The 17,031-nt window shown below is 23.7% G+C and overlaps 2 protein-coding genes across 3 annotated transcripts in view; one reads left to right on the top strand and one right to left on the bottom strand.

Annotated features, from left to right (window-relative positions):
• Window positions 1-9,057, top strand: part of Gycbeta100B (guanylate cyclase soluble subunit beta-1-like) — a 33,883-nt gene extending 24,826 nt beyond the window's left edge. For both annotated transcript variants that reach the window (XM_011501088.1, XM_011501089.1), the window contains one exon: window positions 8,886-9,057. In XM_011501088.1, the coding sequence (XP_011499390.1) occupies window positions 8,886-9,015 (130 nt within the window). In that variant the 3' untranslated portion in view covers window positions 9,016-9,057. The remainder of the gene's footprint in view (window positions 1-8,885) is intronic.
• Window positions 3,961-7,802, bottom strand: stops (SOCS domain-containing protein stops). The gene is made up of 3 exons (XM_011501087.1): window positions 7,673-7,802; window positions 5,213-5,603; window positions 3,961-4,809 (listed from the first exon to the last, which is right to left on the bottom strand). Exons 1-3 carry the CDS (start codon window positions 7,800-7,802, stop codon window positions 4,311-4,313), a joined length of 1,020 nt encoding a protein of 339 aa, XP_011499389.1. The 3' UTR covers window positions 3,961-4,310.
• Window positions 9,058-17,031: the final 7,974 nt, after the last annotated feature.

Below are 17,031 nucleotides of genomic sequence, written 5' to 3'. Positions count from 1 at the left end.
TTGATATTTTAAAAGTTTGTTGAAAATTGATAATAATCCAATGAATATTTGATTACGTTAAATTTGATTTTTTTAAAGGTTTTCATTTTATTCTGTATTCGAGAAAGATAGTCATTATTATTTACATAATTCTGGATTCATTACATAATAAGATATTGTACACTAGTCTTGTTTAAAAATACCTAAAGAAATATTGTTCGATTTTAAAGGTTTAGTTTATGGCTCGAACTACCAATTCAATAGTTCAGTGGATTAGTCTCTCAGCAGGATAACTGCAAAGGAAATAATAAGTGATAAGGCTGAAAAATATTATATATTTAGTAAAAACAATGTTTATTATGTGTAAATGATTATAATAATATTGCACCGTTGTGTAGAGAGAGATGATTCTATCGAAGTAATGAGGGTGTGTTCTTGTATTCTTGATTATTGTAGTTCTATGGATATGACTAAGTATCTTGAAGTTGAAGTAATGTTGATGCTGTAAATGTCAGCCGGTGTAGTCAATCAATCATGCTTGTCAGGTAGCATGAGCAGATGGTAGTTGAATCAAGTACGCTTGATGTATGAATAACTATACTTGATATGGCATAAGATGTTTAATGGAATTTATTAAGTAATCAATTGTGTCTTTAATTATGCAAGGGGACAGTAGAAGAACTAGTCACAGGTAAGAGTAATTACTGGTAAGATTTCTAACCAGTAAGTGGTGAAGGATTTAATAATCTGTATTTATAGTCTATTAGTCGATCTGTTGTTGTCCTTGACAATGTGTGAACCACAGTGACTCTTGCGTCAGCTGTTGAGGGCCTGTAGGATGTCGAAGTGTTAGTCGAGAGAGCGTAACTGTGCCCGATCGACGTTAGTGCGAGATGTGACTTGTTTATTTATTAATATAGAGGTGTACCTGGTGAACTGCAGGCTAGGTGTATTAGATGCTGTGTAGTTGATGTCCCCCTTGATCACTATTTCATTGGCTTCACTGTAATCACTATCTAATCTGCTGATTTCTTATTCTTACGCACGCGTGTATTCTTAACTATGTTGCCGAAAATATGGCCACGCGTCGTCTTCACAGTATACAAAACACTGAGCGGCAGATACACTTGAGTGAACGCGAAGTGATATTACAAATGAGCGTATGAGCCCTTTGAATACGCGCACGAACCGAAGGCTTGATCGTTCCGTGGCGGCTCTACTGAAAATACCGACCGTTCCATGGCGGTCCTGCCGAGGGCAAATCGAGACTCGTGTGTCGTGGCTTCTACTGGTAGATGATTAAATCGGTTCACTATGGTCGGTGTCACTGCTGTCGGGTCACGGCAAGTTGTTAGCCGCAAGCGCAGTTGCTGAAGAGGTATCTTCAGCAAGAGAGCGAGGTGCGCCCCGTGCGTCCCTTATATAGCCACGCAGCGGCTCACTTAGCTGGCAAGAAGGCATCGTTGTTGTTGCACTAATTCTTACACGAGGCGTCGAAGGAAAAATCTAGAACCTTCGAGAATGTTCGAGGAGAGAAAAATAGGAGTAATACCCTTGGGTGATCTTACAGTATATTATATTTCGGGTCGTAAACTTGCTCGGACTTGCCGAGTTTTGTTTGTAAACATTCGCTCGAGTGCGCGTCTCGGTCCGCACATGCGTACAAGTCTAGGCGCACATGCGGTACGCCGGACAGCGCGTATGATCTTTTTTTTGTTTGAAATTCATGGGACTGCATCAATCCCGAACAAATATATAGATTTTATTATTCGGTGACAGTTTTATGCACCTTGTATAATCTTGTGTATTCATGATTCTGTATTAATATTAATATACATTGAATTATAACCAAATCTTTTAAAGCATTTTAAATATTTATACATCTACTTTTAAAAATGCTTAAATTAATATACGTTAATTAAGTAATATATTCCTATAAATGATAATCTATTTGAATTATATTTTTAACAATGACTTTAGACAAATAATCTCAATAAGTACAAATATTTAGTGTTTGTATTGCATTCAAGTTATTAAACTACCTTATCTAATCCGAAGCTAGGCTTCGCATTCTATTTAAAAATCTTCTAAATATAATAGCAATATTTAAGCAATAAAAATATAAAGAATTTAGTCAGAAAAAAAATATCCATAGATAGTCCTTGTTTCCTCATACAAAAAATGCTTGTATTATATTCCTGAAAATCTTGTTGAGTTAAAAATTGCACGAATAAGAGAGATAAAGCTTAAAAATTCGAGTCGTTTGAGGTTAGGTTTATATTACCTATGAACAGTTCTATATAGAAAGTGGAAAACATTACTATTAAGCTTTTTTGAGGCATGCGCAAATCGAGAGTTAAAGTTATTGGCTCTTTAAACTTTATATCATTTTGGAATTTCAGGCGATATCTCACATAATGGGACTGTGGTTCATTATTTAAATTCAGAAACATTATTTTTTAAATTATAATTGTTTACTTGTCGTTCATAGTATACATGAAATAATTTACATATTGCTGTATGTTTTATATTATAATTTCTATTCTAAAAAGATAATTTTGTTACATATGTTATTGGATTAAATTTATTATTTATTTATATATTTGTATTTTTTTTTTAATACCAAAAACATTACTATTATTTTAATTTTTTATTAATTCAAACTGTCGTTCCTCATTTTCAAGATATGTGATTTTTAATGAAGATAGTGGATTTATTACACTCTTCGTATTGTAAACCATAATTGCAGAATGATAAAGTATAGTTTATTCAGATTAATACTTATAACAATCTCATATGCATTTTAAAAAATTGTAAAGTAATTTAGTGCACGCGATTTCTATGCTTACCACCAACTTAATTAACCAAATTAATATTTGTCTAAATAAATTAAAATTAATATATATTTCAAATAAACGAATTGGAGTATCGAATGTATATATATAAAAGTTTACTAATACATGCATAATGGATTTGTAGGTAAATAATCATCTTTGCATTTTTAAATTTTATATAATTTCAAATTTTAACTTAATGTTAAAAATGAATTATTATATAAAATACATATTTTAAGTTATTTAATAAATTTTTTATTTAGTACATTAAATTTTTTTATTGTAAATATAATCATGTGAAAGAAATTTTGATAAATTTAAAATAAAATAAATATGTAAATTTATTTATGAAAAATTATTTAGAATAAAATAAAATAAATGAAATAAATAAAAATAACTGAAAATAAATGTGTATGAAGTAAAAAGTTGAGCTTGGTTAACTCACTTATTAGATACAGTAGAATGGCGGTAATAGATAAAAATCGGCTTGTCTTCATAATGAAATAATAACAAATCAATTCTCATTGATTCAATAATTCAATAATAAAAATCAAGCTAATATTTATTTGTCGACACATTTATTTGCGACATCAACAATTTAATGCAGTTGATGTGTTGTACATAACGACATGTATTATACATACGTACAACGATGTACTGTTTTCATCGCTTATTATTGTGATACACAAATTGATAGTTCAGCAATCTGAGAGTTGAAAGACAATTGTTTCGCGTAGCTTAGACTTTCGTCTTTTGTATCCATTCTAGAATCAAAAATTATTTTGCTGAAATGCTCTTTAGTACTCCATCTTCGTACTATACCTATGCAATTATACGCAAGTTATATGCAAGATTTATACAAGTAAAACATTTGGCCGGTGCATCAACTAGATCATTAATTGAATCCTTATAATAAATTATTATTTATAAGGTTTTCTTTTGTAATAATTTATAATCATTGGTTTCTAATTTATTAATTAGTAATATAACAAAATTTGATTAAAAATACTTAATTCATTTACAATATTATAGTTCTAAATTCTCAATATTTGCGTTAAAAACTTATAGTACAGAAGAAAATTATAATGCTTAGATCACGGATATACGTATAAGTAAATTTGAAAAATATTTTTGCAATTTTGTGCCTTTAGTCAATTATAAAAAACATTAATAACGAAGTAACAATAGTTTCAGAATGTAGGTATTGCTTTTAAACGGCTGTGAACGATATTTTTAATGTGATTGAAACATGACCGACCCATCAATGTTGTCATTAATGTTGTGATAAATACGGTTGTACATCTTTAATAAGCAGATTAATATATCTTTCAACAAATTTCAAAATGGAAATCATGTTATCAATAATAAATTGACAATTTTTAAAATACGTTGGTATTCTTATGGAAGGAAATTCCATTTGGTCTAACAATTAGATACTATATATTTAAATAATTGACTTGTATCATCCATTTAATAGTCATGAATTTTATTGATTTTTTAATCGGTTAAAAGATCAAGATAATCTTGTAATAATTTAGGTATCTGTAGTAGTTTTATGCCATGAGGAAGTGCCCAATTATCCGAAAGACACTGTCTTATTCGACATCTACACAAATGTTTCAGCTCAGGTGGAACACTACCCAATCTCTCTGGAGGAAGAAGTTTTCTTAGAGCGAGATTTGGATATTGTTTATAAATAGAAATATTCTGGATATTGTTAGAATCTGTTAGATGATTAGGTATCTTAATAATTATGGTAGGTATTGTACGTAGTAGTAGTTTAAGACAAATAAGCAGCTGCTGTGGGCATGTAACTTCCTCGTTGTATTCATTTATCCGAGCAAGAAGAACCTCAATAGGAGCAGGAATAAATCGGTCGTCTTTAATGGATGCACCGTATCGGAGCATTATTTGGAGAATATCTGGTGAAGCATTTTGTACAGCTACGTGCAGAGGTACTACTTGCCCGTATGATTCCATCGGCACATCAATGAACCTGCGGTGAAGGGATTTAATAGAGTCACTATAACAATATATAAAATGAGAAAATAGTTTTATTAAACTTGCTCTTAAAAATTAAAATAATAGATATTTATTTTTAAATTAATTTCTGTTATTTCATACTGCACATAGGAACAACGTCTTATTAAATTATTAACTATTACATATTTGAATTAATATATTCATTGTATTATTAAATATCAGAATTGCAGAATCTTATAAAATTATGTATATGCTATAGTTATGTATGTGCTAGTATATGCTATAGAAATATAGTTTGAATTTATATAAAATCTATTATATAAATCATGATTTGAATGGATATTAGTAACACTAAAATAAAGTATACTTAGCATTTACGTATACTAAATAATTAAAGATTTGATATTATTACAAACCTTCTTGTTGATGATAAAGAGAGACAATAAAATTCTAAACGAGCTTGAATCGCATGATCTAAAAAGTATACCAAAGCCTTTATATTCTCCTCTTTATTTTCAAAATCACTTTTCCATCCTGACAAAAAGTGTGTTACTCTGGTTCCAAGAATCGCCCCAATAAATATTCTTTCAAAAGATTTTTCACAGTAGAATATGTCATTAAGAATATTAATTACAAGTTCGTTATTGTTGACTTGCCAATCGTAGCAGAGTTTAGCCGCAATGTAAAGAACGTTATGAAATTTTCCAAGTATGCAAATTGAGTAGTTTTCAGTCATAGAAATATTATGATATCGTAAAGCTGCTCTCACTATGCGTTCGCAAATTTCTATTTCATCTACAATTTCGACTGAAATTCATAAGTAGAAAGTAGTCTTTTACAAATAGATACTGATTTATATATTTATATAAATAAATTAATAAATTTTAGAAAAAATTCTAAATTTAATGTAAAAATGATTTAAAAACGTGAAAAATATGGATTTCACATTATTTTCAAAATTTAAAAAAAAACAACAAAAATAACAATAAATTTTTTAGATGTATATTACATATTAAATATTAAATATTACATATAACATTAAACATTCTAGGCATATAAATAAGGTATCATATTAGAAATGATTAATGAAATTTAAAATGGACTATAAGGCAATTAAGGCTTATTCTATTGAATTATCTTCAATATCAGTATTATGTTTTCAATTAAAATAACTAAAATAACTATTCAATCTTACAATCAGACATACAAAATGAAAAATCTAGAAATAATCTTATTCTAAAATATAAAAGTAATGCAATTCAGTTAAATAAGATTTGCTTTTGCGATAACGTAATAACAAATTAATAAACAATTAAGTCTAAATAATAAAATATGTTCAGATAATTTTTCATATCTGATTATTGAATCACATTTCACGTTTATTTAAAAAAAAAATCTTTTATGTTTCTACTATGGATTATATTGTATTCATTATTATCTTATTTGTACATTCTAATATAAAGAATTTGATAAATTCATATCAACATGATTGACCCAAGCAAAGATGATTGAAACTAAAGTAGTTTTAGATTTTTGTATCTTTAAGAATAATCTTTTAATTAATTTCATGTAATAAAAATGGTTTATAAATTATAAAATAATTGATATTTGAAAAGAAATAATACATAATAATCTTTTTTAGATTGTATAGATTATGGAATTTACATAATGTACAGAGATTATAGTTTACTATAATTATCACAAATATAATAATTTATCGTCATAATAAAAAAAAATTCAAAATGACCACAGAAAAACGAAACTACTTATTTTTATTACTGCATAATATAAGTAAATAAAATAAACTTTTATAGAATTAAAATATGTAATATAAATAATAAAATTTAATAATTTTAACAGTATTTTAAAAATAATAGTATAATAAAAATATTTCATTGATGAAGTATGCAATATTTTTTCAATTATGTAATTATTTAAAAATAATATTAATTAAATTTGTATATTTAGAGAAATATAAATTTCATTAAAAATATTCATAGGCTATTTATTACAAGATATAATTATTTTCTAATATATTAAGTTTTATTTAACTAACTAAAATTATACAGTTATGAGCATAATTATGATTAGAAATAACTATATAGAAGAATGTTATTACTATAGTAACATAGATATACATGCATATATACAAATTTTCAAGAATTATATTTACAAATCTATTTGGAATATTCATATTACTTTTATATACATAAAAAATAATAATTATATTAAAATGTAGAATTTGTTGAGAACCAATAAAAATTTCTATAAATAAAATACAAAAAACAATTTGCATGTTTCTTGAATGAAATTAATTATAAATTTATTTAGAAAATTTAGATATATTAGATATATTTAGATATATATAAAAATTTACATATATTATATAAATTATTTAATTTAAAATGTATTCGTTTTAAATTTAATACCACATATAATATTTAGATATATATAAAATATGACGTACATAAAATATAAAAACATAAAATAATCAAATATTAAAACATTTAACCCATTTTATTTTAACTGAATTTTTTCTTGCGTTTAAAAAAAATATTTATTATAGTCAAATATTATACCATTATTATGTACAACTTCTTTAAATTCAAACAAATTCTTATTATGAAAAATACAACGTTTGATGTTTTAAATAAAAATATAAATTTAATAATTTAAATAAATTATTAAATAAATAAAAGTTCTAAAATTATATTAAATTAACTTAATAGCAAAGGTTATGATGGCTTTAATATTATTTGGTTTTTATATAATTATTTTTTATTTTATATAATATTTATTTTATATATTATATATATATATTATAAATTTATATAATTATATTTAAATAATTAATATAATGGCTTTAATGTTATTACCTTTTGCAGAATTATCAATGACATCAGAAAGAAATTTTACCAATTGTCGTCGTCTGTGCCTTGATGCGAGATTGTTTCTCTCCATACCTTCTAATAATTTATTAAAATAACAATCAATAGATCCTTCCATAATTACACGATAAAATGCATATCACAAAATACTATAAATATTTGAACACCAATACTCGCGCGACTTACATGAAAATAAATTTCTCGCGTACTAAAAAACAAAATGAAGAATAACTGTCAATGATACACACATAATTTGATTACGCTTGTTAAGGATTTCCTTAAAAGGTTTCTTCACCTCGCACTTTCTGAAACTTACCACTTTTCTGTTACAAACATTAATTTTCAATTGTATAAAATATTTTAATATCTAATACATTAATCACACAATTAATGGTTTCTATAATGTATTTATAAAATGATTTATGTTATTCAGGATACATTTATATATTTTTTAGCAATATAGTAGCTTTACATACATTTTCTCTAGTAACATTTACAATAAATATTAGTAACTTATAATCAATTTCTAATAATTTAATATTGATTTGATCCTATTAACGACTAAGCAAAAATATATTATATTAAGAACTTGAATGAAAAGGTTTATTTGGATTATTAGAAAAAGTTCAATTAAATTTGGAAATTTTTTGTATACAAATACCTGTAGTTAATTGAAGCATTTAAATAAATATTGTATTTTCGGAGTTCGAAAAAATATAGAAATATTGAGATTTGGATTAAAATATTTATGATTACATATAATGCATAGTTTTTATTACGTTAAAAGAAAAATAATATGTATTTTTTTCAATTTTAAAAATAATTTTAAACGAACGCATTAAATATTGTTATATTTAATTTTACTATGTATCATTATACACGTTCAAATTTTTATCGAATAAATAGTAAAATTATTTAAAATATTTTTATTGATAAGAGAAACTTATAACTATGAATATATTTCATTAAAATTTACTTTATTTTAATTTGATAACAAAAGTTTATGTAATCTGATGAAATGAAAAGTAAATATTTAAATATACTTTTAATTATTTAATTAATATTACGGACTCTCTTATATCGAGTCAATCTTTTCTAAAAGTTTTGTTAGATATATTAAGCTCTATTCAATTTTTATTTTATAAATGACGAATATGATTTCAAATTATATAGTCAATATAAGTATTTATCCATTTTTCAGCTACCTGTGTCTACAAGAAAATCAAGATCCACAGTTTCTATTAGAGTACAGAGGTCCAGTAACAATGAAAGGCAAATCAGAACCAATGAATGTTTGGTTTCTTTCTAGAGAGAGAGAATTGTCAGCATAATCATAAAATTACTATTACAAAAACTGAGGTCTATTTTCTCTCTCTCTCTCTCTCTCTCTCTCTCTCTCTTTCTCTTTCACAAATTACGCGAGCGCATACACACACCCTTATGCATATACAACTCAGAACAACAAACAACTTCTCTCTACATGTCCCTATCGTTTAAAACATATACATCTACACAAGCGCATACATTCTTTTAACAAGCTAAAGCAATAAGAAAGTGTTATCAAATTCGCGCCTCAAGATAACATTTTAAAAAATATAATTAAATCAGTAGCAATGGAAAATAAAAAAGGGGATAATATCGATTAGTGAAGATAGATGAGAAGTTGTAAAAAAAATTAACAGAAATAAATTAGGTAAATAATTTTATTATACATATATATTTTAAATGGATACAATTTCAAGATACAAATTCGTGTGTATATTAAATCGATATAAATATTTCCGAAAAAAAATAATTGCTTAGTATTATATTTTCGCAGTTATGTTCAATATTATTACATAATTTTTATTTTATATTATATACAATGATTAAAATATATACAATTTATTAATACAAATAAGCATATCTTGAGAATTCGAGTACATAGAAAAGCTATCTTCTTTAAATGTCCACTCATCTTCATCTTTAATTATTTTTGTTAACATTATTTAAATAATTGCACATTCTTAAAAATAAACTTGAATATGAAACGAGCTCTATATCTAGATTACTAATGTTACAAAAACATTTTCAGTTAATTTATTTTAAATATTTGCGATATTATATAACATATACGAAAACTTGTATGCAGTGGTCACTGGAAATGATTTCATTTTCGTTATGAATCATAAAAGAAAATTAATTGTTAATTTGATGTTAGGATTAAATATATTGAGAGAATTTTTACAAAATAACAATACTTTTAATATATTATTATAATTTATTTTACGGGTATATTAGTTCTTAATATCTTTCATTTTAATCTACTTTTAACTTTTCATACCTCCATGGTTGTTCTATATCTACGAAACTCTAAACTAATTATAAAATTATTCACGAAAGTATCGCAATATTTTATATTAAAAAATTTAATAAAAATATTAAAATAACAAATAATATACAATAAATAAAAAATAATTATTTTACAGATGATTAAGTACATATAATCTTTTTAAATAATCTAAAATCAAATATTTAAAAATTCGTACATTTTACATGCTCTTTAGCTGGAAAAAATGAATGGACCATTTAAAATTATTATTATGTCAAAATGGTGCTCTTGTTATAATTATTTTATTAATTTTGTCATATATTTTAGATACCTTAGATAAAATGTTTGTGATTGATTTAATAATAATATGCAGCCAGAAATAAAAGAAATGAAAGTAGATATAAAAGAAGATTTTACCAGAATAAGAATTGATTAGCTTTTCATTAGTCAAAAATTATACAAGTTATTTTTAGTAATTTCCAAAAAATGTAATTTGATTATAGATATATGTGAGGTTATTGTTTATGAAATATGGATAGATTACAATAAATAATATATTTTACTTTGATAATCATAATAAATAATAAAACACCCTTTATAATTATTAGGTTAATAACGAATTTTGTATACCAAGAATCGATACACTTTCAGTCATTGTTTTTGAACAGATGAATTTTAATTATTAATGATGAACTTCTAACTTATAATTTGATAATACTAGAATTAATTAAAACTATAGAAGTTCGTTTTTTCACAAAGAACGTGAATACGAAGCACATTAATTAATTAGCCACCAAACCTATGCAAATGTAAGTTAAATAGCGAGTCTTTATGAATTATTGTTATTGAGAGCTTGAAAAATATAATATTTATGAAAATATATAAACAATAGAGAGTAAGACTTAAATGATTGTATATTCATACATAAATATAAATTATATTAAAATTTAGTTCTTTTAAATTACTTCTTAGTATATCTATAAATTATATATTTAATTCAAGTATTTAATGTAGTTTAAAATTTTGATTTTAATTAGTTTCTAATTCGTTTAGAATTTGTTTACATTTTTAAAGCTTTGTTTAATTTTTTTTTAGATTTCATAAATTATAGGTTATATAAAGCAGTTAATTGGTAAGTATAATAAATTTATTAAAAATTTAACTAAATAATCCGAATAAATAATAATTTCATTATAATTTTTATATATAATTATATAAATAGTATAAATAAGTATATAATAATTATTATCTATATATATATATATATATATATATATATATATAATACTTATATACATATATGTGTGTGTATATATATATATATATAGAGAGATATATATAGATATATATATATCTACATATATCTTACAGTCTCACATATATTGAAATTTATTTTATAAATTAATTATGGTAGAACATGAAGGGGAAATATTTTTTTCAATCTACCTTCAGTGCGACAATGTTTATATATTTTCAAATAAAGATTATTATCTACTGTACTCGGTGTGTGAAGATGTTAATTGTTTAGTTTTTTTATCGGGGTTTCAATATTGCTGAATTCTTAGATATGCAAGAATTTATATACATTAAAGTTTATGGTTTATTTTAGGGAATATGAAGATTTTCTATCTGGTTAATTTTATATTATTGATTTATATTTTATATCTATCGGTAACTTTAGTAAGAACTTATATAAAACTTATATAATTAATAGAAGTTTTATTTAATTTCAAGAGATCATAATCAATTAAAAGCTTCTGGACGTTGGACATTTTAATGATTCTAAGGAAAATATATCCCTGCCGAATGACTGGAAGCAATTTGGTTTAAATTATTTTGATATTTTATTAAGATAGTTAGAAATAGAAACCATTTTGATTTAAATTTTAATATATATAAAATTGTATATATATATATTGTAACTGCCAGATACGTAAAAAATAGTTTCTATAGTAATAATTCAAATTAAATTATAAAAAATATAAGTAAATTTGAGATTTTCTAGTAAAATTAATTCTTAAAAATAAGCTGTATAGAAATATGCAAATATAGTTGCAACTATTTTTCATTATAAGTAGTTTTGTATCATTTTTTCAATAATGTACTCAGCTCATGTTTATAGTTATAATTATATTTGACCTTTTTGTAAAGGCATTCTTCTTTTAATTTTATAATTTTAAAATAATAGAAACATAAAATGATTGTCTTTTATGTAAAAATAATGTAATAATTTTATATAATGCTGTACAATGTAAAATTGATTTGAAAATATTTTATTTATCGTACATAAAATTAGAAATTTAATGCAATGAATACATATTTCTTGTGTTTAACTAGTTAACTTATCATTAATCGGTTCAATGAAAGATAATTCAAATAGCTATGAATATTTTGAATATATTTGCATGTATACACAATTAAATATTATAATTAAAAAAATATTATGAAAATTGAGTTATAAATAACAGATACTTTCAATGTATTGATTTTGAACAATCAGAAAAACAAATTACACAGCAAAGTAAATCCAATAATCTACAGTAAACTCAAGAAAGGTTATAATTAAAAAGAGCAAACCAAATAAAAACGGAGAATATTTATAAGCGGGACATCACTTTATGGAATGCAGAATAATCCTCGTGATGGCCCGAGTGTAACGGAACCCACCTCTGTACTATATGTATGGGCATGAGCTGCAATTCACGGACTTAAAATCAATACACTTGGAGAGTCGTAAGTATATTTGTTTATAATGGTCATGCAATTTGTAGCATTAGCAACCTTTTCTTTAACATGCGTTGTATCATATAAAATATTTTAAAATTTAATATTCTATCTTTTACTCGACGTTTTCAGACTGTTTTTATGATTTGACATCTTTGTAAAATTATAACCTTATAAAATCATTACAAATGAAAACTATTTATTGTCTTATCATAATATATTTTATATCATTAAATTATAATATTCCTATATTGATACATTATTAACAAATATTTTATATTGAATTCTTTATAATTTTATAATATCACCACAATGAGAAAAAGCAAGTAAAATAAAAAAAATATAATTCATAAAAAAAATGGCAATGAATATTTTTATAATAAATAAATATTTATATAATCTGGATAAAGTAAATCAAACTATTTTTTTATTATAATTTTCAGACGTGTACTATGTTATATTTCTTCTAGTTTTATATTTCTATGTTATATTTCTTAAATGATATATTGCATTTTATAATTCTACGAATAATAACTTTTAAATTTGAATAATTATGTAATACATTTTTTCAACTTTTATTTCTCTTTATATTTTTACAAATTCCACCTACTAGCTAACTTTAGTAAAATATACTTTTAAGAAAAAAATTATACAACAATCAATCTTTATATTTCACTTCTTAATTTTTATTTTTCCAATAGTATAATAATCACAACGTTAAATTAATTTATATTTGACAGTAAAAAAATTAAACAATAAATAAAATAATTTAATTTTATCTTTATTATAATTCTTTAGATGTAATATTAAGATAATTTTATTAGTATCATTTGAATATCGTTACAAGAATTATTGTTAGTGAATGGCTTGGACATTATTTTGTAAAAGTGATATTAGTTACTTTATATTAATTACATTTAATATTTAATTCATCACAGGTCAGAAGAATATTGTTTCATTTAGATGTTTACCGTTGTGTAATCTATTCAACAGAAATTATATCTAATTGCTTTAATAATGCATTATTTAAAATACAAGTACATAATTCTCTGTTATAATTTGAGCACATTAAATTTTTCAAATATAACTTTTCTTATATTTTTTCTTATTTTTCTAAATCATTAAAAGCTTAAGATTGAATTTAATTAATAATTAATCAATACAATTTTAAAACGAACTAAAAACTAATGTATTGTAAATTGATTTAGATACTGTAAGTAAACGTTTTGAAACATTGATTAATTATAGTTGAATTTTGATAACTACATTTAAATAAATCAAATTTTAGATAAAAATGATATATTCTGCTTAGATATACATTTCTGTTGTGCATGATATTGTTGGTCCATAAACATACCCCTTTATATATATTATGTATTATATATATATATTACTTGAAATATTTCATTTATAAAAATGATATATTCATAAAGATACTTTGTATTTAATTTTGTTTCAAATTCACATTTTAATTTAATAAATTAAAACAATTGACTGTTTAAAATAGTCCTTTTTTAACATTACAAATTACCATAACATGTTTACCTTCGTTTTTATAGATTTAGAAACAGAATTATTTATTATAATTATAAATCAAATTATTAATATGTCTTAAATTTATAAGGAATAGAATAAATAATATAAAGGAGAAATTTTTGAAATTTTTCTGTTTGTAAATTGAAATTATTTATAATGAGAAATAAGTATTTATCCATCAATTTTTTTATTAAATTTTTATTTTAATAATTTATCTAATAAAAAAATAATTTTTAACAAAATAAAATTAGCTAGAAGGTATATTTTTAACATTCATACAAAATGTTCAATTTAGTACATAAAATTAATTATATATACATATTTTCATTTATATAAATTATTATTTATACAAAATCACAACTTTTTTTTATTAAAATACAATTATATAGTTTTAATGATCTAATTACTGTTGATTATTAATTTGTGCACTATTATAATTTGAAGTCTCTATTTCAATTGACATAATTTACATACATCTATTATCAATTATAAATAAAATAAGTTAAACAAATCATTATTTTAAAAGGCTTATTATTATTTTAAAATAACAATTAAATTAATTAACACACATTTATTTTTAATAATAAATGAATTCATTAAATTAATTAATTATCATATTCAATGTTTATTTTTTACATAAATATAAGGTGATAATTTTGTAAGGATGTTAAGTGTATTCGCTCTACTAGATAATGATTTGATAAATTGATTTAATATACATTAAATCATTCTATTTTTTTAATAAAAAAATTTAATTTATCATTTTACTGATTTTATGATAATTTATATAATGTCCAAATCATTGATCATTTTGTATTCAACATTTTAATCTAAATAGATTATATCACAATAGAGGTTCAATATGCTATATATTCAATTGAAGATCTGAATTTATATCAGATTTATTAAGCACTATCATGGAACGTTTAATAAAAATAAAACTGTTAATTATCATGTAAATAATTATTAGATAACATTTCACTTGTACGTTTAATTTTTTTTCTACTTTTCTGTTATACTTGTCTATTGTTTTTATACCTTGATTTTTACTCAGTTTATATTTGCTATCAAATGTTTAATTAAAATTTACTCTAAGACAAATTATTCTTTTATTATATTAATACACAAAATCTTTACAATAAAATAATTCCCACAGTTCATTACGATAAATTACCGATCGTTCTAATTATTTTCTATTAATAAATTGAACTTGATTATAAAGTGGTATAATGAACTGTTATATAAACTATTTAGCTATTCATTTGATTTCTTATATATACCGTATATAAATGTAAAATATTCAATTTAATAAATAGTACATATAGTGATGACCATGAAGTACAGTGCTAATTAAAATATTTATATTGCTCAAAATCATATATAAGATTAACTAATCTAATTTAATTATAGTCACAGATAAGAAATAATTATAAATATAAACTTTGTGCTGGTTTTAGATATTTATTCTTTTTAAACTAAACATATTTCAAATCGACTATGTTTTAATAGTAAACATACAAAAATGTGTCTTCATTCGTAGTACATTTTACTATCCTATTTTTACCTATTTAACAATATTTTTTCATCCTTTATCGCTAAGAACTACATTATACTTTATAATTTTTCCATTTATAAATATATGTAAATGAGATTTTATTAATTGTCATTCAATATTGTGTACGCTCAAGCTTCTGTCCGCTTTCCATGAATGAAATTACGAAGTGCACATGCGGACTACTCATGCATGGGTGTGGAGCTATGCGATCAGGTGTCTATGCACAGACGCAAGTACGGGGAGTGTAGTGTATCTGCACGGAAACAGCAGAGGAAAAAATCATGTATCCAAGCCAGTGCCACGCGCAGTTCCGATAATCGGGAGGGGATACGGATTCGACAGAAAGTGGCGTGAGTACCCTGCGGGCAGGTTGTTGTCCGGCGCAGCCAAAACCTTTTAATGCGCAGGTGCGATACATAGTTACAGCGTAAGACAGCATTTATGAATGAGATATACGCATAAATAGAAATAATACAAGATCGATCTCTTCCCATTAGCTTCCAAATATCAATATTATACACACACCCGCGCGCGCGCATACACACATATATTCGATGGAGTTATCAATTCGCGGATATATTAATTTCATTATCAAATCTGTGACTCGTGAACCGTATTAAATATGATTGCCCATTTAATATAGGTGGCACTGTTGTGAACAGTTATGGCTAAAGAATTTTAGAACTTTTCCAATGTCCCTTGTTTAGGTATCTGTTTAATTCATGTTCATTTACCTTTTACAAGCCTACCGTACAATTATTTAACAATATAAACGACTATAATTAACTTGAAAAATTGAGGCACTCTACGGACATTCAAATAGACTAGTTCCAATAACGTTACTTCGTGGCTATTATTTATATAATCATAATATTCCGTTTTACTGCATTTGAATTTCAATAAATTAAACGAATGATCTTTGTTTTACATAAAAATATTTTTAAATGTAACTCAATTATTACTAAGTAACTTATTAGTTCATTATAATGAAGAATACTTCGTCATTCTAGCTAGATATTTAACTAAAAACAATTTTTAATTTATTAAATTTATTTTTCGTCTTCAATCTAATCTTAAGACTGTCAAATTTAATAATGGTATTTATTATATTGATTTGTCTTATTATTTCCTATTAATATGACACCAAAGATAAAGTGTTCAAAAAGTATAAATGTTATATCACAAAATTATAATATAAATATACTGAGATGTAATGTGAAA

This window comes from Ceratosolen solmsi, unplaced genomic scaffold, assembly GCF_000503995.2.
Source record: "Ceratosolen solmsi marchali unplaced genomic scaffold, CerSol_1.0 scaffold57, whole genome shotgun sequence".
NCBI classification, from domain to species: domain Eukaryota; kingdom Metazoa; phylum Arthropoda; class Insecta; order Hymenoptera; family Agaonidae; genus Ceratosolen; species Ceratosolen solmsi.
The sequence above is the reverse complement of the archived record's forward strand: the minus strand, read 5'-3'. Positions and strand labels throughout refer to the sequence as shown.

Coding starts and splice junctions, on each gene's coding strand:
- stops (XM_011501087.1), bottom strand. CDS start 7,802: ATGGAAGGATCTATTGATTGTTATTTTAATAAATTATTAGAAGGTATG. Junction 5,604..7,672: donor CATTGATAATTCTGCAAAAG/GTAATAACATTA, acceptor TATGAATTTCAG/TCGAAATTGTAGATGAAATA. Junction 4,810..5,212: donor TCTTTATCATCAACAAGAAG/GTTTGTAATAAT, acceptor CCTTCACCGCAG/GTTCATTGATGTGCCGATGG.